The 25,245-nt window shown below is 44.1% G+C and overlaps 2 protein-coding genes across 5 annotated transcripts; one reads left to right on the forward strand and one right to left on the reverse strand.

The window, feature by feature from the left end:
• Positions 1 to 1,947: 1,947 nt before the first annotated feature.
• nisch (nischarin) lies at positions 1,948 to 17,802 on the reverse strand. Of its 4 annotated transcripts, XM_052076567.1 has the most exons (26): positions 17,550 to 17,802; positions 16,028 to 16,111; positions 15,658 to 15,840; positions 14,416 to 14,464; positions 14,163 to 14,326; positions 13,994 to 14,089; positions 12,587 to 12,682; positions 11,569 to 11,721; positions 11,429 to 11,497; positions 11,146 to 11,331; positions 10,943 to 11,071; positions 10,747 to 10,860; positions 10,428 to 10,596; positions 9,735 to 9,829; positions 9,597 to 9,661; positions 8,976 to 9,520; positions 8,220 to 8,811; positions 7,786 to 7,970; positions 6,983 to 7,043; positions 6,459 to 6,591; positions 5,996 to 6,140; positions 5,174 to 5,293; positions 4,044 to 4,205; positions 3,641 to 3,843; positions 3,413 to 3,558; positions 1,948 to 3,334 (listed from the first exon to the last, which is right to left on the reverse strand). In XM_052076567.1, exons 1-26 carry the CDS (start codon positions 17,628 to 17,630, stop codon positions 3,004 to 3,006), a joined length of 4,356 nt encoding a protein of 1,451 aa, XP_051932527.1. In that variant the 5' UTR covers positions 17,631 to 17,802; the 3' UTR covers positions 1,948 to 3,003. The 4 variants fall into 4 exon arrangements, 3 of the variants coding, with proteins under 3 accessions (XP_051932527.1, XP_051932524.1, XP_051932525.1); XR_007964159.1 differs by lacking the exons at positions 1,948 to 3,334; positions 3,413 to 3,558; positions 3,641 to 3,843; ... (7 more) ...; positions 8,976 to 9,520; positions 10,428 to 10,596 and having other exon boundaries at positions 9,607 to 9,661; positions 17,550 to 17,795; XM_052076564.1 differs by lacking the exons at positions 1,948 to 3,334; positions 3,413 to 3,558; positions 3,641 to 3,843; ... (9 more) ...; positions 9,735 to 9,829; positions 10,428 to 10,596 and adding an exon at positions 9,862 to 10,202 and having other exon boundaries at positions 17,550 to 17,796.
• A 1,070-nt stretch (positions 17,803 to 18,872) lies between these two features.
• Positions 18,873 to 20,017, forward strand: wu:fb55g09 (coiled-coil domain-containing glutamate-rich protein 1). The gene has a single exon (XM_052076576.1). The coding sequence runs from the start codon at positions 19,366 to 19,368 to the stop codon at positions 19,909 to 19,911; it is 546 nt and encodes a 181-aa protein (XP_051932536.1). The 5' UTR covers positions 18,873 to 19,365; the 3' UTR covers positions 19,912 to 20,017.
• The last annotated feature ends 5,228 nt before the right edge of the window (positions 20,018 to 25,245 follow it).

Here is a 25,245-nt window from a genome sequence, read left to right on the forward strand (position 1 = left end):
ATGCAGGTCAACAAGCCAAATCATCACTTTTTTTTTTAATGGTGAGTCATCAAACTTGACTGCACACACAATTACAAAACTCATCTCTGTCCTGATTTAGAGTCATCCATCTGACAAATTAGTACATGTTGTTAAAATTTGGTCAAAATCTCTTGGGCAAGTTTAGCCAAAATGACTGGAAAACGTTTGATCCAAAGCACAATGAAAGACTTGCACTGACTTTTCGGGTATGGCTTCGAGACTTTTTCTACTCACTCTTAGACATGTTCACTGATTTTCATGGACCAGGAGTTAAGGGCTGGAAAAAAAAAAAGACGAGTCGCTGGAAAACCGCTGCCTTTAAGTGGCGTTTCCGTGTTTTGTTGCTAAGTGACACTGGCTTTATTTAAACCAAATTCAAAATTTAAAACACTATTTCTAAAAAGTGGTTCAACTTATTTCTTGTGGCTTTCATAACCTTTCAGAGGTCCCTCGAGCAAGGCAGCAAGGACAGTAAAGACAACCGGACGTCCGATTTTCTTCTCGATAGAACATCGGCGGGTCAAAATGTCAACGACAACCAGCAGATTAGAGGAGACAAACGCAAGGACGTGCTGACATTTCCTTGTTAACCAACGCCTCAAAGTTGCCTGCTGCCTTGTGGGTTGAGCATTAAGACGGCAAGATGGACTTGGCACAGATTGGAGGCCTTGGTATAAGCATGTATTTTCCGCTTATCTGACCCGGCGTCGCTGCGGCACCTTGATAAAGTTCATCAGCGTATCGCAGCTGGGCGGCTTTGCCCCGAGGTTGCCAGATCTGCCACGAGAACCGACACGCACGCGACGGAAGGGACGCCACGAGAATGTTATCGTCGGGTCTGTTGTGTAACAACATGCGCATGTGCGTGCGGGCCATGATACAGTTATGAAAACACGAGGTGTGAGAGGGAGGGAGATCCAAGCGAGGGTCTTCAACTCGCAAACAACTCCATCAGCGAATAAACGGCGGATGTGGACGAGAAGAATACGATGAAAAGTGACAAGACGATTTATAAGCATCGTCACGAGCCGCTGGGGGAAAAAAAAAAAAGCATGGCACAGTGCTTCTGTGCTAATTTGTATCACTCGCTCAGGCCGATTTCCGATGAACCCCTTGCGCTGGTCGATAAGCATACGGTCAGACTTTTGCTGAGCGGACACTTCCCGTACAGTACAGCGAGTGTCCCTCAAAGCGGAAACGGACCAGCGCTTCACAGCCAGGCTGAAAGGAAGCGAGAAAAAGTAGAAAAGGTGGCCAGGCTGCACACTCATCAAAATATCACGGAGGCAGCGGTGACGGCGAGAGCAAGTGCTGATGGGAACTTTTTTTTTTTCGGTTGCTTTTGTCTTGCAACAAAGACGAGTCAGCATTTTAAACAACAGACAAGTCGTCTGACAACGATAGTTAAAAGGTTTTATTGAATTGGATTATATTTCACACAAAGTATCTGCAAAATGGAGGATGGAAGGGAATAGCCAACTGAAATTACTTTTTGGGGGGGTATTTTAAATTGGAAAATAGGATTAGGGACTTGTACCCCTTGAAGAATTTTGACTCCATTTTCATAACATTGTGAATGTTCTTGAAAGATTTTTTTTCTTTCCTTGAGCAACACCGACTTGTTGATCTTGTATTCAGATTTTTCTTACTGGAAAAAATATGAAAGTGTGACGACCCATTGCATATTGATAATTTTGTGTCCTTGAAGAACTAATATATATATAATCTTATATTATAAATATTAAGATTTTGGGGGGAATCTTCAAATTTTATGACTTCAACCTTCAATTCAGAACTTTCCAAATTCACGCTCCAACTTCTCAAATTATCTTGCTAAAATATACCTTTCTTTGTTTTTTTTTAAATTTATTTTTTAAATGAGTAAATTTGCCTGTAAACTAACAGTAAAGATGATGACAATCACCATGAAGTTTGGATGATTTTTACTTTGACCAACCGATTAAATGTAAAATATAAAAATATTTAAAAAAAAACATACATAATAAAGCAGAACAAATATATATTTAAAATAATGCCAAATAATAATAATACACAATACACAATACATATTCATAATGTAAATACTGCTTTAAAAAAAAGATATAATAATCCAGATCATTAACAATTACACGCACTGGACATTTCATGAGGTCAGACGATACAATATAAATAAATAAATAAGCTACCTTATGGTAATGATTAAAAACAAGCCTTATTTTTGTAAAGGCAGATTTTCATATTTTTTGTACATAACTCACGAATGTGTCAGAGTACCTAATAATCTGACCTGTAGCTGTATCAACTACACCAATAAAAAGCTTTGTTACTTTGTTCAGCAAATCTCGGAAGGTGCAAAGAATTGAAATGCTTGGTGCGAGTTTCTATGTTTTTATGCATATAGTGGTTGTAAATGTAAACATTCCACAGCATAATTTTTTTGGGGGGGGCGGGGGGTTAAAAGTTGGTGAATATGCAAAACTACATTTTTTTTTGTCCAAACAACAGCATTCCATACAAATGAAGATGAGCTTTTAAAATCAAGTAATGTCGTTGATATTAGAGAGTAGAAGAGGGCGCCCCCTGTCGAAAGAGTCCATCTGCCTGACACTACACTACTCAGAAAAAGTTTGAGATATTGTGAAAAGTGTATCTTGGCACACTAAATTGTGCATGTCTGGGATTCCTTCACTCACCGAATGGTGTGAAAGGAGGGAGATAGTTCGTAAAAGTGACAGTGCACTTTTTTCTCCCTCTTGCAGTGTCCACTGATGACATGTGCAACATTTCCCTTCTAGAACTCTCTCCTTCCCTCTCACTGAAAGACAAAGCAGCAAGTGAGAGGCAGCAAAAAGAAAGTGCATGACAAAAGAAAAAGGTCAAAATCACACGGTGCAACTCCATTAGGTTGGGACAAACGAGAGGTGTGTCTCTGGACAATCCACAGCAACGGAATCATGAAGCGGTCTTTTCTCTGTACTCCAATCAGCCGGTGAGCTCCACCGGAAGCTCTCGGCTGCACAGCGCCTCCCACTGGCGAGCCAGCAGGGAGATGAGTCTCTCACGGCTGTCGGCTCCCGGCACAAAGACGCACCATTGCACCTCACCCTCTGCACCCCCGCACGGAGGGGGAGGCGGAGGCGGGAGGCGCTCCTCGCCCTCCGCCCCAAAGTGGTCCATGGTGAGGTGGCACAGCAAGCCTGAGCCCGGCAGGTCATCGAATACCAGCGTCAGGGCCTGAGGGTACGTCTGGTAGCCGAGCAGAACCCGGTCCAAGTCGCGGATCCGCCGGGCTTCCCGCAGCTGGTAACGTTCCCTACGGGAGAGGGGTGGCCGATTGACAATCAATTACAAGAAAGGTGAAGGGCAATTGGGCAGCGAACAGGAACCTCACCTGGACGGCGGCTCCTTGGCGAAGTCCGGAAGCGGATAGCTGACGTAGTCTTCGTCCAACAGGAAGATGTCTGTGCTGGTCAGAATCAGCGTCCGGGGCTGGAGGACGGGAGATCTGGTGGAGGTCTGGTCGTTCTCCAGCTGAACCTAGGAGTAAGAAAATCCGCTTGAGACTTCATTTCTACAACGCTCTAAAATCACAGCATCCCCCCCCCAAAAGTGTAAACACCTGAAACACCAGCAGGTACAGCAGCACGTTGAAGGAACGCGAGGACAAGGACGAGGATGACAACGACGAGGAAGAAGTGGGCGTCGCACTGGCGGGGGTCTTCCTCTCAGCCACAATGAAGGTGAGGTCGCCCATCTCCTCCTCGCTGGGGTAGATGAACTTCACCCTGCTGCTGTGGACAAGCTCGTAGTTGTGCATTTTGCCTGTCGGGGGCACAAATCTTGTCATAACTTTTAAATAAAAAATGTAAGACACTGCATTTTTGACAATTTTTCTATGGTAAAAATATTCAGTGAGAGAAATTTCTCTCGTTGTTTACGATGTATCACATAAAATTCAATGTTCAGGGGATACGTCACTGACAATTAGCATCACATCTGCTGGAATTTGAACCGAGTGTTACTTGAGCTGGAGTTGGTAAACTGCGAGTAGAAGTCTTGCTCCGAGGGCTCCGGAGCTGTAGGCTTCTGCTGCAGACTGAGCACAGACATCAGCTCCTGCAGAAACAGCCCTGTGCCATAACTGTCCCTACTCAGGCAGCAAACAATGTGCTCGGCCGAGCGGCCTGCAGAGCCAAAATGGAAGAAAAAAAAAAAGAGAGATGAGCAGATAAAATGCAGTAAATGTTTTGCAAGACACGGGTCACTCAGAGCCTGTTTTACTAAATGTTTGCAAAAACAAACTCGATTGCTCATTCACAGAGATGAGAAAGCTGATCGGCGACATGGATGCACCGGGCATTGTGTCTGCCAAATGGGCAAAAGAGCCATGACAGTAGTTTTGAAACATTTAAAACACTAGGAGTACATACAAAGAGATCTATTTAGTAGAGTTGTTTTACTTTCTTCTGGTGTTCCCCAGGGTTTTGTCCTCGGTCCGCTCCTCTTCATTGTCTACCTCCTTCCACTCGGAAACATTTTCCGCAAATTTGGCTTACACTTTCACTTTTCTACCCTCTGCCCGTCTCAGTACAATGGGGTGCAGAGCCTTCAGTCGCTCTGCCCCCAAACTCTGGAACTCACTTCCTCCCAACATTCGTAATATTGACTCTCTTTCCTTATTCAAAACCCAGCTCAAAACCCACCTATTCAGACTTGCCTACCCGCCTTAAATCTTTCTTTCTTTATTTATTATTTTATCTGTGTTTTACTATTGGTCTTGGCTGTACAGTGTCCTTGAGTGTTGTGAAAGGCGCTTACAAATGTGATGTATTATTATTATTATTATTATTATTATTATTACTTTATTTAAGAAATCTCTTGACGAATTGTGGAGGCTGATTTTGTGAAGAGGTGGTCGAGGCAAAATGAAAGTGGAGAATGCGTCTTTTCCACTGGAATGAACATTTTTGAAATGCCAGGAACAAAAATGATCACAACATTTTCCATAATGAAAAGCATCCGAGCTACCTAAAGTGCAGAATCCTCTTTTAAACATGACTGTCACACCAACTTTTACACCCGGTACCGCCAGCTTTTTAGGATCCAAGTACATCAGACCCGCAGCGCATTTACCAGGACGCCAAAGACTGACCTACAAGCCTGAAGTACTGATCGAACAACCCCACATTGACAGAGAGCAGGTCGACGAGTCGGATAGTCAGGCAGCAGCAAAGGCACACGTTTGGGTCGGGAGAAGTGCTCATGTCCATTTCTGACAGATGAGAAAGATATACAAGATAGTCATAACGATGGCAGTCAGAGGATTTTCCCAATCAAAGCTTGGGGAGGATTCTTCTGACTTCAAATTTGACTATTTTGAAGTCATCCTTTTGACGGTTTTACACCGTATTTTAAAGGTGCATTTCAATTGGAAAATTGTGGGAAACTTCATTTATTTCAGTCGTCCAATTAAATGAATCACTTCCTGCAGCACACTTGATGAACCACATTGTTTGAGAATTATTCATTCATTCATTCATCTTCCGAACCGCTTGTTCCTCACTAGGGTCACGGGGGGCGCTGGAGCCTATCCCAGCTGTCTCCGGGCAGTAGGCGGGGGACACCCTGAATCGGTTGCCAGCCAATCGCAGGGCACACAGAATCGAACAACCATTCGCACTCACACTCACACCTAGGGACAATTTAGAGCGTCCAATCAGCCTGCCACGCATGTTTTTGGAATGTGGGAGGAGACCGGAGCACCCGGAGAAAACCCATGCAGGCCCGGGGAGAACATGCAAACTCCACACAGGGAGGCCGGAGCTGGAATCGAACCCGGTACCTCTGCACTGTGAAGCCGACGTGCTAACCACTGGACTACCGGGCCGCCCTGTTTGAGAATTACCGCTTCTAAAATGAATGATGTGCTTTTATTGTGTCTTATATAGATGTTGATGTTGAGGCACATTATTACCTGCGTGACGAGTGGCAGCAGAGTCTTCCAAAAGGAGGTAGATGCTCTCGGTAGAGAGAAAAAGGCAGCAGGCCAATTCTGCCTCGGGTGCAGCGTAGAGAACGGCAGATAGCCACAAGACTTGCCGCACCTCGGCCTGCTCGGACTTTAAAAATCAAACACTTGAGTCATCTTCCTTGATGTACAGTACATTGCAACTCATAATTGGCAAAGTTAACCATAAATCTACCAGAAAGGAAGATCCTGAAATAGTTTCATATCAAGTCAAACTTTGAGAGAATTGCGCTGAAAAATAAATGGCTTACAGATGATTCAATTTAAATAAAATAAAATTATGCACTCCAATTATGTTTATAGTTGCAGCAAAGCTACGTTAGCAACGCAGGCTCAACATAACTCTCCCTTGGCAGAAAAAGTTGGTGTCCGAGTCAAGATGGATCATTTCCAAAGTGAGCGCCCTTACCAGTGAGATATGTTGGTGGAAGTACGTCAGCAGCAGTTCCCCATCAAGCGCAGCCAGAAGCTTCAGCCCCGGGGAGATACCCGGGGTAAGGTGAGAGGATAGCTGGTTCTCTTCCAGTCGGAGACTAGAGGAGCTGTAAGAAGAGACTGATAAGATGGGAGGACCGTGTCGGAGATGCGGGCTCTTAAAAAAATAGAGCACTGCGTTGTAGAATAGAAAGAAATCAACTGGTTTTATGACGCCAAGTCGGCTCTCTCCCGCACACACAGCCACACACACTGTCGTACTCATGTTGCGGTGTGCCATTGAGGGGTGTGGCCAACTGAGGGACTTTGGCAGTTTGAGGCATTTACCACTCCATGCTCCTTTTGACTGTGTTCTTGTAGTTTTGTGTCTGATTATCCCGTCCAATAATAGAATGATAAAATCCACTTAGTGAGAGCTTGTAGCTGGAAATTGTCTCACTCAAAAACAAAGGCACCACGATAAGAGTAAATGAAGCAGACGCGGATGGACCCGCTTACCTGCTGTTGCTGTGTGCTCTTCTGCTACAACAGCACCGGTCAACAGCATTCCTATTGTGACCTGAGCAAGCAAACTAGGTGTCATTCTAAAAGCAAGGGTTGGGTACATTTATGTCAGGCATGTCCAAAGTCCGGCCCGCGGCCGAATTTCATCCGGCCCTCGGCCCCTGTCATAAAATCAGTGCCGTCTGGCCCGCAGGTTGGGCGCAATGGAACGTGTTGCATTGACTGAGGTCTCGTAGACTGGTGAGTGATGTTTCATAGAGTACTGCTTCCCTCTAGTGGCTAAATGAGTAATAGCATTCACTAAATGAGTAATAGCATTTAGACACTAGAGGGCATCACTCACGAGTTAACAAGACATCACTCCGTGTTTATATTGACTGATATGTCATATTTCAAATGATCCTTGCAGTTGTGGATATGTGTATTGCTTGTTCATTTCCCTGTTGTTCGAGTCAAAGGTTTTGTGACTGTTGAAAAGTCATGGTGACACATTTTATGTTTCAAATCAATCAATTTGCACTCAGGAGACTTCTGTTTAAGAAAAAGTCAAGTGAATAAGCAGTTGCATGTGATATACCTGTTTCAAATGAACCAAAAGAAATTCTTAAGATTGTTGAAATTAAAATAAAGATGGAAATGTGAAACAGACTGGCTTACTAAAATTTGTTGAACAATATTGTTGTTCAATGTAAAGAATGTCAGCTAAGGTCGGCCCCCCGACATTTTACCACGTAAAATCTGGCCCCCTTGGCAAAAAGTTTGGACACCCCTGATCTAACGGAAAGGTCGCCCTTCACCCTGTGCGGCTTCCTCTTGGTGCGACCAGCATCTGCAAGGGACAGGCAGCGCCACCATCTTCAGTCCCTCCAGAGCTACTCTCCGCTGGCTCAGCTCCGCCAAGAAGGAGCCGTTGTCCTGGGCCAGCGGGAAAAGCAGCAGCAGGCTGCCGCCAGCCAGCAGTAGCTCGGCCGTGTGGCTCGATCTGGACACAACACCGCCGGTTCAAACGCAATAATAGTTGCCAGCTACTACTATTAATGAGCATCGTGTGACGATGGTTTGTCCGTGTTGAATAATTTAACGACTGGGTGCAGTCATTCATGCACCACGGGTACATGACTGCGGACATGCTACTGTAAATGTCGGGTGTTGATGCTTTATGATCCGAACAGTTTTAAGTGCTCCACCACCATTTCATGGCATCGAGACGCAATTACAAATCCCTTTTTACCTGCGGTGGTGTTTCGGGTGCCGGCATGACTTCCCAGCCTGAGCAGCTCTATGGTTAGGGTGAAGCACCACCGAACTGAGGGGTACACGGACCAGCTTGCACCAGTCCCGATGAAAGCCGGTGGTGCTTCTCTCTCTCTCTGCAATCTTTAGGACATCCATCTTCAGCACCCAGAGGTGCCGGTGGGTGAGAAATAGGAGCGATGGGAGCGCCTTCGCGTTGGGTAAAACATCCGAGAGGAGTTGGTGTGAGGTGGAAGAGGAAGAGGAGGGCAGGAGGAGGCTTAAGTAGCCTCTCTGAACTTCCTGACTCTCCTCCTTTTCCCAGGTGTTCAGGAGGGAGTGGGGGAGGATGTGAGGAGACTCCGCTACCTCTGTAACCCGCGTCAGTCTTTTCAGCTGGACTGTGGTTCTCTGGAGCTCCTGGGCCTTGGAGAAGAGGTAATAGCAAGCGGTGCCATTCTGCAGCCCGAAGGCTAGACAAGAGGCTGGAAGCTCAGTGTGCAAGAAGAGCAGCAGGTGAGAGAAAGGCAGCAGAAGGGCCACCTCAAGACTGGACACGACAGCCTCTGTGGATGGACTCTGGTCTTCGACTGGAAACACACAAAAGGGTGCAGGGGAGGGTTCAACTATGGTGATCAAAGTTATTGGCCAATACCGGAGGAGCCTCAATCCGTTAACTAAAAACACCAAAGTTATGATGGCGCTAACATCACGTAAGAGGGGAAACTCGCTGTGGTAACATTCCTTTATTTACCTGCATCCGGATTGGTCCCCATGCCGTCACGTGATAAGCGCAGCAAGCATAAAAGATTGTGCGTCAACACCACGCACACAACGCTCTGCTCCACCTCCTTCTCCTCCTTTTCCACCTTAAGACAGTAGCACCAAATCACATTGTCGATATTCTCTTCCTGCTGCTTGTCATCGCACGGGTCCGAGGGAGGAACACTGAGCCCAGTGGGAAGAGGAGGGAGAGACGAGTCCTGAACAGAAGAATCATCCAATCCCATCTCAAAGTAACCGTCCCTAGAGAGCGGACAGTCCACTTGCGTGGCCTCCACATTGGATGAAACCTCTCTGGATGGGCACACTTCCTTCTCCTCTTTCTCAGCTTCCTTCTTCTCATCTTGCTCCTTCAGGGCGGCGTGGAGGCGCTTGGAGAGCAGGCCGGTGAAGAGCTGGTCGGCGAAGGTAAGGGAGAGGAGGTGAGAGGAGATCAGAGGACACCAGGTGGCGCTGCAGCCTGAGCAGGTAACTTCAGGCAGGCTAGAGGAGGATGAGGAGCAGGAGCACGGGCAACTGCAAGAGGAAAGCAAATGATGATTTGAAGAAAAGGGGGTGGGGGGGGGGCTCTTGATCGGATTTAGCTGCTGACCAAGGAGTTGTGTTCGCAGAGTTGTTGTGTAGACGTTCAGACAGACAGACAGCGGGGTCTTGAACCTGCACACAAACATTCAAACAATGATAACCAAACAACCAGATGGTTGTCATAGCGACAAGTAGGATATCTGACCAGGGTGTTGTCAGCAGGAGAAAGGCGGCCACTGCAAGAAGGTGCGGGAGGGAAGATGATGGGTGGAACAGCAGCTTCTTCTCGGCTGGTCATTTCTTCAAACAGGACACACAACATCAGTAAGTAGACTTGAGTTACTTTTGTTGTGAAGAAGTCATTCGGGGAGGAGCTTCACTACGGGTATGCACGACTCAAAGTTGAATCTTCCGAAATTTACCGAAATTCAGTAGCAATGGAACAAAATCTCTCGGGGAGTCACATTTTCACAAAAAAGAGCTATAAAAATTCTACTTGGTGAAGAAATTGTCCCTTTATGTTTTTAGACTTTTTTGTGGGTCTATTCTTGATGAATATGTTTACCAAATTTTATTTAACCGGTTCTAGGGGATGAATATTAATTTGAATTCATCAATGTGATATGAGGATACAGTGTGAGGAAAATCTTGCATGATGTTTTCGAAAGGAACCCTAAAAATAACAACCAAAAAAATTCCACTTTCAAAATCAAAATGGCCGACTTCTTGTGTCTTTTTGCATCTGGCTTCCTGACACTTTTTGCGTCGCCCGCGGCCCTCGTGAGGATAAGCGGCTTGGATAATAGATGGATGGATCATAACAACCAGGAAAGAAAGCAATTAACAAGTAGACGACGCCATCCTGCAGCCGTGCACAGCCTGACACACACACGGTTACCTTGGCTGGTGCAGGAAGCCTGCCGGGCCTGACAAGCAGAGGAGGCCACGGAAGAGGCGAAAGAATGAGGGGTGATGACGGAGGCGTAGCAAGAGGAAGAAGAGGTAGAGGAGGGAGGAAGAGAGAGGCAAGGAGGTGCAACGGCAGACACCTCGGTCTCCTCACTGATCTGACGAGAGGACAGAGAGGAGGAAGCCTTCAGGGAGCAGCCGCCATCCAAATCGTCAACCGGAAACGCAGACATCTCGGCGCAACGGTCGGGAATCGCGGATCTGGATGATTATTCCATTTCTTTTGATTCTTGTACGACAAACGTTACCTTCTTGTCGCTGCTGCTCATGCGGTCTTTGACTTCTTTGGCTTTCTGAATGGCTTTCAACACTTCCACCGTGTCCAACTCCTTCTCTGTGGTCACTTGACCATCCAGACACACCTGACACACAGAGGCAGGAGTGATTCAACGCACACACACACACACACACACACACACAACATTGCGGTAGCGATTGCATTACTTCTGCTGCTCGGTCTCCAAATTGTGCCAGTACTTTGGTTCTGTAGTCGGGGATGATGCAAATTGGGTTGGAGGAGAGGTTGAGCTTCTCCAAGCACGGCAGCGAGCCAATGTTCCTGATTTCTTCCAACTGCAAATGCGCAAATACCACTTCTTGGCAAAGAAAACTGACGTAGGGCGGTTGTTCGAAATATGAACGCTTACTTGGGCAAGCTGGTTGTGGCTGAGATCCAGGTGGACCAGGGAGTAGAGCTTGCTGAGGCCCGCGAGCCGCTCCAGCTGATTGCCGGCTAGGCTGAGCGTCTTGATGTTTCCTAGCCGCGTGTGAGCCGCCTCCAGGACGGACAACTTGTTGTATGACAAATCCACGTGGACCAGATTGTATAGGTGCTGCAAGAGACATAGGGGGGGCGTGGAACGAGTCAGTTGCACTCAACTGTTAGGCATTCTCTATCTCGGCATTCGACAGTAATGAGCGGATCCATGCCTGAAGGTTTTCCACCGAGGAAAGCTGGTTGTGGCTCAGATCGAGAAACTCCACCTCACGGATCAGTTTCTAAATGCGGCGACACATTGAAGAATATCAGAGGAAGGAAAAGCCACGCGGAGACGGCGGCTGTGTCTCACCACTGAACCGTCGATGGCGCCGATGGTATTGTGGCTCATGTCCAGCGTGGTCAGGTTTCGCCAGCGTGGTACCACGGCAGTCACGGGACAGCCGTGGTCCGAGCCCTCGGCTTCCCACTGAGGGAATTCGCTGGCTTCCGGTACGAGGACAAGCTGGTGGGGTCAGCCGGCGTATTAGCACATAACATGCAGTATGAATTTCGGATCATGTGAAATGCAGCTGAACTTGGGGATTTGTTGCATTCATTTAGTGTTCTTTTTTCCATTGCGATATTGGTTGATTAAAATGGATTTATTACTTGTCAAAGTATCATTTACATCAATAAATAATTGGATTGGAATCTTTTTATTTTAAAACAAAATTTTACTGATTCATTTCATTCATTCATTCATCTTCCGAGCCGCTTGATCCTCACTAGGGTCGCGGGGGGTGCTGGAGCCCATCCCAGCCGTCTCCGGGCAGTAGGCGGGGGACACCCTGAATCGGTTGCCAGCCAATCGCAGGGCACACATAGACGAACAACCGTCCACGCTCACACTCACACCTAGGGACAATTTAGAGTGTTCAATCAGCCTGCCACGCATGTTTTTGGAATGTGGGAGGAAACCGGAGCACCCGGAGAAAACCCACGCAGGCCCGGGGAGAACATGCAAACTCCACACAGGGAGGCCGGAGCTGGAATCGAACCCGGTACCTCTGCACTGTGAAGCCGACGTGCTAACCACTGGACTACCGGGCCGCCTGATTCATTTCAGATTGAATCATTTACTTAGGGTAAATAATCAAATTAAAATCCAGTAGTAAAATCAACTATTTTATATAAACAATTTTAAAATATTTTATTAAGTAACTTCTTAACTGAAAAGAATGACAAAACATTTAAAAAAATAAGAGCATGGGTATTATTAGGATCAACTATTTTTTATGTCTTCTGTAAAGGACAAGCCCATCTCTCCATTTGAAAAATCGAAGGTCGCCGTTAAGCAGAGGTTTGGCGAGTCCTTATCTAGAGCGTACCATCATGTTGTCGGTGGAGTGGTGGATATTCAGAGTGACCAGGCTGGCCCGCAGAGACGACAAACCTCCAATTTGCTGTGCTGTGCACTCGCTGATCTGAATAAAAGAAGAGACCAACCTTACATTTCTAGCCACATTTTCAAATCACTGCCAAGGCTTATTAAACATTTGTCACCCAATTATGACAACAAGATTATGATTTTACATAATTAATCTGCTAATTTGCATTGCAAGCAACCCCCACGTCAGGTTTCCCCTGCCTGTCTACAATGTGTCAAACACCATCGTGTCAAAGACAAAAGGTAAGCAAAATTGCATTGAGGTTTGTTGGATGCCCAGATTATCTTTTGATAAGATAAGAAAAGATAAGAAAACCTTTATTAGTCTCACAATGGAGAAATTCCCAATTCACAGCAGCAAAGTTATGAAAGTAAGAAGTAGAACAACAAAATAAAGGAGCTGCTGGAAAGGCAGCCACTCTCGCGGCGCCATTTTGAAGTCAAAATAACAAAAATAACACAAGACAACACATAGGACACAGACAGTCGTTCAATCTTCAGCAATTTTCTGCATACACTTTGTTGTCTGAAGCAGTTCTAGATGAAAGAGGAGAGGATCAGAGTGTCCTTTCACCAGTGGATCAGAGACATCATGCTGAAAAATGTGCACACGTCTGCTACAAGCTAAGTTTTGAAAGCAAACACAAAGCTGTAGCATCCATTGACGAAAAGAGATTAGTTCACTTCTCCTGTCCCACGTAATCCGCTTCAAACTCCAAGCGGCGACTCCCAGCTCCAAATCCGCATCGGCACTCCGCGCCAATTGATAAGAGGGAAGCAATCTTGATGACAAGGTGCTAGGTCGGCATCTATTTGTGTTGGCGCAGCCGCGGGAGCAGCACCCTACTTAATATTGAGTGAAGTGCAGGCTCCAGCAGTGAAAATGTTATGCGTTTACTCTTACTCTTCCACGTGCACTCAAAGCCATTTGTTTTGCCCCCGGTTGTCATGGTAACAAAGGCCACATGTGGCTCAGCAGTGTGTGAGGCGGAGTGAACCGTGACTTATTTAAATGAGATAGGAAGTGCCTACCTCTCTAAACAGAACAATTACCACAACAAAACCGAATAAGTGTGTGAATTATGGAATCATTCCCGATCCTTGGGGTAAAAAAAACAACATTATACGGGTATGCTTTATCAGCTTGACATTTTATTGGTATGATAAATCAGCTTGGAATTTTTTTAAATTGTGAAATAAATACTGAATATGTTTGTGTGACAAATATACAAGCTCTACGGGGTATTAATATATTTTAGGCAGGTTATGTGAGCTGGGAATTGTTTTAATTTGTGAAAAAAAAAACCACATAATACAAATGTTTGTGTGAAAATGTAAATGCAATTACCTCAATCTGAAGCAGGGACTTGAAAAAAGACAAATCAAAAGGCAAATTCCTCTCCAGGATGTTACTGCTTCCGACTGGACCTCTGGTGCCACAGACCTGAAGGGTGATTGGTGACAATTCAAAAACCAAAACATGAGCAAAGTGGAGTGGTGTGGCGCTTGCAGCCGACCTTGAGGTAGCGCAGCCTGCAGGTGAAGTCCAAAATGTGACCCAGGTCAGTCTTGGCGTCGCCGTTGTAGCACGTGGGCTTGGCCAGACGCAGCTGCTGGGAGATGGCGTGCAGCTGCAGGGGGCGCATAGAGAACACCTCGCCGGCAGCCAGTAGCTCTTCACCTACCAACAAACACCATTTGGCTTTTGTTTTGATGTTTTCATGACAAATTAATCACAAGAATGAAAAAGTAGAAAGGCCGGAAGAAAACCTTTATGAAACAACTCCTCGGCTAATGCAGCCGTGATGCCGTTGATCTCCTGAAAGAGGAAAAACAATGAATAATGTTGTAAATCTCTAAAAATCTATTCAAGTACATTGAAAAGTATAGCGGAACCTCGGTTCTCATATGCTCTAGTTTTCAAATGATTCTTCTTTTTTGTGTGTGTCTGTTTTCTCCCATTTTTTATAAATGTACCCCCCCGCCCAAGATATGTTCCACTCAGCCAGTCATTTATTTCACAGTCGCACAATAAATGAGCACAAAGTACTTTCAATGTTTTGTTTGGAATGCTTTTATTTTGAAGGCCTGATTTTCAACATGATGTCATAATGCAGATGTTGCCCCAACTTGTAAGAGTGTTGCCGAGCACACAGAAAGATGTGTCACCTTGAGTGGTTAATAATATCTTGACTTGCAGAATACGCCTTGCCATCTTTTAAATCCGTTTAACACAACACGTCGGAAAGTGGCAAGTGAAAGAAAGTCAGAAACACGACAGGAGTCAAGAAAACTTAAAAAATGATCCACGTCTCCCCTTCAACTTGGATACGCCTATGGTGATGTTCACATGTTGATAAGCATGGCTCACATGGCGATGTTTTTGGCGACGGTGGAACAAGCGGCCTACTGTTACATTTGCGCGGTCATGGGATAAACTCATGACATCATTACTGGTTCAGATTAGACACTGCTCAAAGGCATGTTGGCAAGATCTACTACATGTTAGAATATGGAATTGTCAGAACCTTAGATCGGTATAAGTGAGATGGAAATTGAGTCCCTTTTGAAGCGATACCTCAGAGGAGAGATAATATATGCACATTTTGTCTGCACATATACATGCTGCTCCATGTTTAAATAATCAACAACTAATCCATTATCAAATTAATCAACTATTTTGATAAATGATTAAAATTGACAGATTAAAAAAAAGAACACTTTTTTGAGGGGGGGGGGATTTATTGGTGGTATATCCCCACTTATTCAAGAATTTGGGGGTTAAGAAAAACATTTTTGACCCCCCCCTCCCCCCAATTTTTTCCAAAAAGTAGATTATTGTGGACCCTCTCTAATCACCCACAACTAGTGAAGCTCACTGTATATGGCTTGTTAGAACAAGATGGTGTTTAAATACACAATATTTCATTCTTTTTTTTTGGTTTCCCGTGTCAAGTTTCCCAGTAAACTTCAACTCGGAGCATCAAATAAATGTGGGATGTCTAAACTCACATAAAGGTTGAAGTGAAGGAAGGCAGAGAGGGGAGTGGGCGTAGCTCCCGGGAACTGTCGGCGCAGCGCCTGCAGGTAGACCTCCAGCTCCTTCTGCCGACGCTCTACCAGGCTCTTGGAGTTCTTGCCCAGCATCTTCTTGGGCGGGAGCAAATGCCGGTCCACTTTGTTCTCAGCCGCCAACTGGAGAGAAGAAAACCCAGTCAAAACATGCAATTGCCAACGTGAGAACACTCGCTGTTGTAGGTCACGATGTGTATCCACATGTTCACAAGCAGACTAACCGACTCCATCTTAAGACATTAAGTCACACAGTCCTAGTTTTTCTATTGTGACAAAAAATATTGGGGAGTTCTGATTCCCTGTTTACCTTCTCATGGAGGTCGTGAAAGTCACTGTAGCGATGCTTCACCGTCCACTTGTGGTCTCCATCCAACACTTCGATGATATAGACCTGGAAGGGCAAACAACTCACTTTGTCTTTAGGCTGCGGCTATTGAATACCGTTACCAATTATGAAAGAATACCAAAACCAAATATGAATATGAGGTATAGGTATTATTGTCGTCTTTGTACGGTAGCCACCCTCACATGCTACATTACAGTATCTGCGACTTTTAATTTGTCTGGCCTGAAATCGCACGGTCTGGCCGGTGCGTCGGCGACCGAGAGTTAAGTATGTATTATATTAACAATGCCTATTTGTTAGACAGAACCAATGTATCCATTTAAATATTCATCATTGTTGATTCGTAAGAACGTGATTTTGTTCCCTTTCGAAATTTCGTCCCGTCCAATTCGTGTATATGAACGTCCTAAATCAGGGGTGTCCAAACTTTTTGCCAAGGGGGCCAGATTTTATGTGGTAAAATGCCGGGGGGCCGACCTTGGCTGACATTCTTTACATTGAACAACAATATTGTTCAACAAATTTTAGTAAGCCAGTCTGTTTCACATTTCCATTTTTATTTTAATTTCAACAATCTTAAGAATGTCTTTTGGTTCATTTGAAACAGGTATATCACATGCAACTGCTTATTCATTTGACTTTTTCTTAAACAGAAGTCTCCTGAGTGCAAATTGATTGATTTGAAACATAAAATGTATCACCATGACTTTTCAATAGTCACAAAACCTTTGACTCGAACAACAGGGAAATGAACAAGCAATACACATATCCACAACTGCAAGGATCATTTGAAATATGACATATCAGTCAATATAAACACGGAGTGATGTCTTGTTAACTCGTGAGTGATGCCCTCTAGTGTCTAAATACTATTACTCATTTAGTGAATGCTATTACTCATTTAGCCACTAGAGGGAAGCAGTACTCTATGAAACATCACTCACCAGTCTACGAGACCTCAGTCAATGCAACACGTGTTCCATTGCGCCCAACCTGCGGGCCAGACGGCACTGATTTTATGACGGGGGCCGAGGGCCGGATGAAATTCGGCCGCGGGCCGGATTTGGCCCCCGGGCCGGACTTTGGACATGCCTGTCCTAAATGATTTTTTTATTACTGCGTGTCATAAAACATACATTGTTTTTTTTTGGTGGGGGCGTTATAATATCGACTATAGTCGGTTTCACTATTACCGAATAATAATGAAAACCGACTTCCAGCGATAAATTCCTTGTGTTTCAGTATACAGTACTTGACCATAGATGATTCGGATTCAGACAGCTTGCTATTTAGCACTTCGCTCGCGCAGTCCAGTCCGTCTTGTAGACTCAAAACGGAGGTCGGGTATTAACGAAACGCAAGGACACAGTAATTCAAACATGTCGACGATTCAAACACGACCTGTTTTATCGACAATTTCTCGCCGACGGACGACGCTTTTTTTAACCACAAGCTAAGGGTAAAAGGCGGAAGCCAATCTTACCGTATAGTTTTCCACCAATTCAGAGCCAACAACACACACTTTCCTATCCGACAACTCCTCTGTGAACGGGACGGGTTCCATGGTCGAAGCAAGAATTGCGATCTGTCAAAGGGTAAACAGTGTCATTTGAATCGAGTTTTTGCGACGTAACTTGAGTTTCTTCGCTCGCCGTCTGCTGCCATTTAATTTGTTGTCACGCCAAGCAGCTGACTTCTTCTTTTCCTCAATTGTGATGGCTTGGACCCAAATATGACGCAACTCTCCCCTCTTCAGGTAACATCTTGTATTGCAGTTTTTTTCTCAAGCTAGGCGACTTCTATGGAAAACATTTTTAGATTTATTCGCTATCCTGACGTAAGATCCATGTACTGTACTTTAGTAGTTAATATCTACGAGCTACGAGTACTACTACTGGAGTACTAGAAGTTAACTAGTGGAGTTTTATCATGCCAATGAAAGGAAGAATTGGAGGGTAAGAAGGATGAAGGAAGGACGAAAGGACACGACAACGTCACATTCATCTCCATCTGTTTAATAGATGTTAATAAATACAGATGCAATAAATAAAATGCGTATACTGTATCCACCTTTGGACTACTCAGTATGTATACCGTGTCTGAAAGAGCAATTTAACAGGTTTTATTCAAATATGTAGTACGCATCTGAGCCACATGGGGTCACTCGACACCTTTGATATTTGATTTTCAAAGTTTTCCTGAACGAAAACCCAAGCTTGTGCGACGTTTAAAGACGTTCCTGCTTATGGCATAATCATGTACAGTATATGTTTGATTGTAATGTCCTGCTATGATGTGCCAGATTGGTCCTTTAAAAATATATACTATTATAAGGTCTTATGGAGAGGAAGTTGGATAACGTTTTACAATTTCTGTTGAAAGGGAGAAATTTACTTGCTTTGCCCCGAAAAAATAGATGATTTAATTTTAGTTTAAGCTTGAAGACTCCTCAAACACATACAACATACTTTGTTTCCAAAAAAAAGTTGTTGGGGAACACTAGTGTGCCGAATGTTGCGTCGAGTGACTCTGCTGCTGGTGTCAATCATCGAAGGGGGCGAGGCTCAAAAGAAAACAGAATTAGATCAAGTTTCATCTGCGGGCAGAAGCGGATTGAACCATTTGCGCAAATGGGCGGGGGGGTTGGGAGACAACACGTTCACCACCATAAACGCCAGCACGTGAGAAAACGTGTAATACGTGGTAATACTTTATAGTACGACGTCGATGTCACGTAACGTTGCTACATATATGAAGCGAAGGTAGAAATCGGGATTAAAAAGAAGGCAGGATAGGAGGTAGATCGGCTATGCCCCCCATTTGGAATACCATAGTGGATAGTTCTACCCCTTTAATTGTCCTCTTCACTGGGTCAGAGCCACAGTTCAGCTGAATGCTTAAGGAAGATTTAAGTGTGATAACACGTAGCCCAAATCTTGAAGGGAAAAAAAAAGAAAATCGCCCAGGAAAAACAAAAAAACTCGACAAAATTAAAACTGCACTTAATAACTCGCTTTAAAAACTCACCAGGCAACGCTGCGTGCAATTCCTGTGAGGTGAAAAAGACAAGCGTCGCGAGGGCCGAGGAGGGCGTGACGCGCAGCCAGAGAAGGCTCGCAGGCAAGCGGGCAAACGAGGCAACGACGAGCGGGCTATGCGTCGGCCCAAGCCTGACGTCAAGAAGAAGAAAAGCCATAAAATTGTCAAAAGGTAGACCGGTCGGGGGGCGACGGCAAGACACTCAAAAGTCCTCTTTGTTGAGGATGTGAACAAAGGAAGCAGCTTCACTCTAAAGGAAGATGCTCTCAAAGGAGATGTGCGGGCGAGAAGCCCGGCGGGGTGGCGTGCAGGTCCGCAGCGAGAAGCGCAAGGCGGCTGGTGGCTATTTGAGAGGGCGCAAGCATCCTCATCCTCACGGAAGACTCCAGAGGCCCACCAGCAGCACGACTTTACTGCGCCTCCGGCCCATCAATGTCCAAGGTAATCGAGCTCGGGGCATGCGCGCCCCCAAGAACACCAACCAGTTCCTCATGCACGAGAAGTACCAGATGATGCATATGCGCTCCGATTCCATGGGCAGCGACACCGGGGGAAGCTGCTCCGATAGCGAATCGGAGCTTACTGACATGGACTCGTACCTGGGCGCCCTGGAGAACGCCAGGGGAGCCCTGCCAGACGGCCTGGAGCGAGAACCAGAACCGAAACCGCCAAGTGGGATGCGGCAGGACCAGGTGGTCCAACACGAGGACAGCATGCAGTACTTCCCGTCCGAGGATGACCTCCTGCAGAGCCACAACTTTATGCAGCGGGACTTTGCACAGTTCTGTGACTTTCTGACATCATAAACAGGCAGGTTTGTGCCTATGTCATCATGAGGTGTCAACAAGAAGTGTCTTTTGTACAGTACATTGAATTTCCCTTGAGGGAATCACAATGAGTATAATAAATTCTATTGAAAAAAGAGTCAAGTTTTTTTTTTTTGGAAATATACACAGATGTTTGCAGAAAAACTTTACTGTTTTTGGTGCTCAGGCTAAAGCAATAGCAGAGCAGCTGAGGTGAGTTGAGGAGCTTCATTTTGTGCAGTTACGATATGTTATGAACATTTCTGGCAGGTTTCTGGCTGTCAATATTTTTAAAACACTGAAATCCTGCATATTGTGATTTCCCATGATGTTAGTTGTGGCATCTCAGGGAATAAGTGAGTTTAGAAAATGAATTTAAACAAAAAGAAAAAGGGATGTTTGATTTACTGCTGTTTTTGTCCCACACACAAAGGATGGTGGGAGTGAGCCCAAGCGGCCAATCAGCATTAAGCTTGCTGCACATGACTGATGGATGCCGCCTGTTATCATGAGACAAAAAAAAATTCAATCTCTTTTGATTGTTTTTTTTTCCAAGTGTGCCATCTTTCTTGAAAGGACACAATACCATAGTGACATGAAAACACAAAATTCTAAAGATGCATCTAATGTGTGGTAGGTAGACCCCCCACCCCCAATCCCCAACACTACTTTTATTAATCCAACTCAAAATTGGGTAGACATGCCAAATCATGCCAGGACACATAACAAAGTCTCATGGGCCAAACTGAACAGGAAGTCAACCATTTTGGTTTGAAGCAACCAATTTGGGCAAATTCACTGGAAAGTTAGGAAAAAAATTAACCCGACACCAGTTTCACCAGTCGACAAGAAATTGGGTGAATATGTCTTTCGCGACAGGACAGACAAAAAAGTCTCAAGGACCTCAGACCTAAATTAAACAGGAAGTCGATTATTTTGGTTTGAATTGGATTATTTTGGTCGCATTCCAAAACTCCTACTTGGGAATTTGCTCAAACCGTGAGTACATTTTGCCATCTGCCCATCCAGAAAGCCCGAAACAGTTGTTCCCCAATCGCAAGCCTTAACCTAGTGAGGGACAGTCCAGGGAAGGCATTAAACCTCTTTAGTGTGTCATAAACCAATCACGGCCATGTTGAGTTAAAGTGTGAGCCGTGCAAAACAATGCAGCATGTTTCACTTGCAGCGCTTTGCATTGGCCAGGAAGCATACTTCCTCATTTGAGTGGCCAATTTTTCAATTTTATCCCTTAAGCAACAGACTTGTAGTTGCATAGGGGTAGATGAAGGAGAATAAGGCTGCAGTAATACATGAATCAAGCAGAAGAGGGAAACGTTAAAATCTTTTGAGAAAATCAACCTGTTTGACGAGTGTAAACTAGAGTTTTTTGAATTGAATTATTTAGGATTTATTTTAGGGATTTGTCCGTCAGCAGAGATGTTCATACTGTAAATACTCATTTTAATTTTTATTCTAGTCCATTGTTCTAATTAACTACTGACTGTAATGGAATCTACATTTTAGTTTTGCAACCATTTGAGAAAATTAAATTGAGTAAATTCAACACCATATTTTTTTCAGTGTATAATAAATTTTGACTTCACTTATGTTATTACTACTTTTAATAACATAACATAATTTTTTGCACTCAAATTTTGTTTTGAGTAAAAAATTGTATATACGCACCGTCAGGAATGCAGAAATTCCTCTTGAACTTGAATGGCTAATACACACACACACACACACACACACAAAGACCACAGATAGTGTCACACTAACCTGCAGTGTTCATGTCACACCAATCTGCAGTGTGTGTTTGCACAGTCTTAGGGTTTCCAATGTGTGTCTTTATGCTGGTCATTTGGGTCCTGTTGGCTCCACGGGTCCTGGTTCAGGTTTACGCACACACACACATACACACGCACGTCAAATTACATTGGATGTTTAGTGCTCTTATATTTCACTTTCACTAACACAAAACTACCAATGCTTACTATCTTTCAAAACGTGTACGACCAGAATAACCAAACACTCATTTTTGTTTTGCCCCCAGAGGAACTTGTTGAAGTCGTTTTGTTGTCAAAGTCAGGTTGAGTTAGTTGTTGTCAAGGAGTTGCTGGCTCAGCTCAGGTTTCCACCACAAGACCATCTTGTGTGTATGTGTGAGGGTGCTCCCCCCCACCCCCCATTCACAGAGGGTCCCACCTCCTACCCCTCCCGCTTGAGAGGGTCCCGGGCCTTCCAAAAAACTATTTTCAACCTCGCACTGCTCCAAATGCAGTACTACACGCTATCATTGTACATGACACACACTTACTCAAGAAAATTGAGTCTAAAGTTTAGTGTAAAGCATATCTAGTCCAAGGTCTGATCTAGTCTAAAGTCAGATATGGTCCGAAGAGCGTTAGAGTCTCAGCTTTGGTCTAGTCCAAAGTCATGTTTAGTCTAAATGCTAGTCTATTCTACTCTTAAAGCTGGTTTGGTGGTCAAAAGTATGGTCTTGTGTAGTCCAAAGTATGTTCTAGTGTAGTTCATAGTCTGGAAAAATCAAAATGCTTTTCAAAAGTCAAATCTAGTCCGAAAGTCTGATGTGGTCTAGTCTAAAGTCTGGTTTAAGCAAAGTTTGGTCTCGTCTAAAATATGATCTAAAAATCCAGTTTGGTATATCTTCAAAATGCGTTTTAGAACATCTTATTAAAAAACAGTGGATGTCCCTTACCTAATATATTCAGAGTGGAAACTCATTCAGGCACAGGTGCGTCCCAAATACAAAAACTGCACCGTTAGTAATAAAGTTTGTGACCCACACCCGTCAAAATGTCTTTAAGACAAGTCTGCCCTGGGATGGATGTTAAACACTTCAAAGTACAGGCGGTCCTATCTATCTATCTATCTATCTATCTATCTATCTATCTATCTATCTATCTATCTATCTATCTATCTATCTATCTATCTATCTATCTATCTATCTATCTATCTATCTATCTATCTATCTATCTATCTATCTATCTATCTATCTATCTATCTATCTATCTATCGTTTCATAGTTGACTTCATGACACAAAAGCAAATAACTTGCAAATATGGTTTGAGTTTTTGTTCAGCCACCAATCGGAGAAGGAGCTCAGTGTGTTGCCAGGAGGAAGAGGAGGAAGAAAAGTGGACTGGAGATACTTTTTCCACTAAGGAGTGGAAAAGTACAGCAATCCTCTCAGGGGGCGGAGCCTTCTACACGCAGCCAATCCTTTCGCAGACAAACAAATGGATTGACAGCAGTGGCATACAATTGAGAAGCCTGTTTTTTCCCCTCCTTTGTGTGAGCGCGTGTGTGTGTGTGTGCGTGTGTGAACGTGTGTTAACTTGAAGATTGTGTAATTCAGTAGAGGCATTTACTTTTATTGTATTATGAGTATGGTATTTCTAGTTGTAGATGACTCACAAATATCCAAATAAAAATTCACAACTTTTTTTCCCTACAAAAGATTTTTAGAATGAAAATAGGATTATTTTTCTGAAAGATTTTAATCTCAAAGTATACAAAACATGTTCCCGCAAATACATTACATCTTTCACCAATGTACAACATTCCCCCTGAAATACATTATATTGAAAGTATAAATTTTTGTTAAAGAAACACAATAACAAAAAACATTGAAAATCAATAGCACTTCTGATGAAAATACAAAAATATATTTTTAAAAAATTCCCCCTCAAACAAAATATCTAGGTTTTGTGGAAAATTGACACTATTTTCCCGCTGAAGTTTTATTACTCTCAAAAATAAATGTTTGGAATTTGTATTTTTTTAATGGAAATTACCCTACGTTTTCATTGAAATATAAAATCACATTGAAAAAAATATCTATACACACACACACACACACACACACACATACACAACTTTTTAATTCAAAATCTTTGTTGTTCACCCTTCAGTTTTTTTAACTCTCACCGTCAGGTAGTCCCACCCTAATGAGATTTTACTGCATGTGCTTCTTTATTTTATTTGTTTTAACCTATTGGTCCACGTACAAACAGTAGCACTTGTTTTGACTCTGTGCTCCGACCTTCAGTAACTCAGTAACCTAGCAATACTGTCCACCAGTGATGTCCAAAGTCGGTCCTCAAGGGCCGATGTCCTGCCTGTTTTCCAGCTCTCCCAGGAGCAACACACCTGATTGAAATAATCAGGATCGTTCTCATGCTGCTTCAGAGCTGGTTGATGAGCTGATCATCTGAATCAGGTGTGTTGCCGCCGAGACAGCTCGAAAACAGGCTGCTGTACGCCATGGGGAATTATTGACTACACTACACTACACGAACCTTGTGCTTATGTATGTTTTTTAGTTCATTGTACGTGCGTTTCATTCAAAACGCCACGACGCTGCAAACTAACGTTGATATCAACAAGACGGACAGTAAAAGCATTAAAATACATGACTTCCTGAATCGCGTGTTGACAAAACAAAAAAAGTTACGGAAGAGTCGCTACGCTCACGTCTGGCACGTCCTACGCGGGACTTGCCGTCCTTGTGTGCCGTGCGCGCGCACGAGGACCCAAACACGGAAGTGAATGTGGAAACCGAACCGTAATATGACGTTTGAACTCGCTGTTTAAATCGGTCTAATCAAGCATGGATCGTTGATTCGTAACAATGAATCCTTAATATATTAATTAAACTGATACTTAACATTTGGCTCCGCCTCCCCTCCTTAATCGCCGTGAAAGTTTTATCTCCCTCTCGATCATTTATCCGCCAGGTTTTGAGTTCGGGCAACGACCCGATTTTCAAATTAAAATCAATAGTGTCTAATACCTCAATAAAACATAAGTTCTTCACTTATTTTTGTGAGTTGTACTATGTATTTGAAAAAGTGTTATATAGATTGTCAACCGTTCCTAACCGAGATGTTATGGCTTTTTAAATTTTAGAAACAATGTGAACCATACAGGGTCTTTGTGTGTCCTACGATTGGCTGAAAACAGTTCAGGGTGTACCCCGTCTACTTCACTGCCCGAAGACAGCCGGTATAGGCTCCAGCACGCACGTGACCCTCGCTAGCATATGCAATATTTATACCGATACTGTAGATCTATTATTTTTCCCCCTAAGGTCCAACAAAGCATAGCTTTCGCTGGCTTGGGCGATGTGATCAAACACACACACACACACACACACGACTAAGGTGGAACTTCTTCCGGGAGCTTGGAGGCAAGAAAATATGAGGAACTTTTAAAACCCGGAAATGTGCCCTAAAACAGACAATACAGTAACTGGGTGAAGCCTTTGCGCCATCTGCTGGCCAAATTGAACCTCGCACGCTTAACCTGAT

The sequence above is a fragment of the Hippocampus zosterae genome, chromosome 9 (assembly GCF_025434085.1).
Source record: "Hippocampus zosterae strain Florida chromosome 9, ASM2543408v3, whole genome shotgun sequence".
NCBI lineage: Eukaryota > Metazoa > Chordata > Actinopteri > Syngnathiformes > Syngnathidae > Hippocampus > Hippocampus zosterae.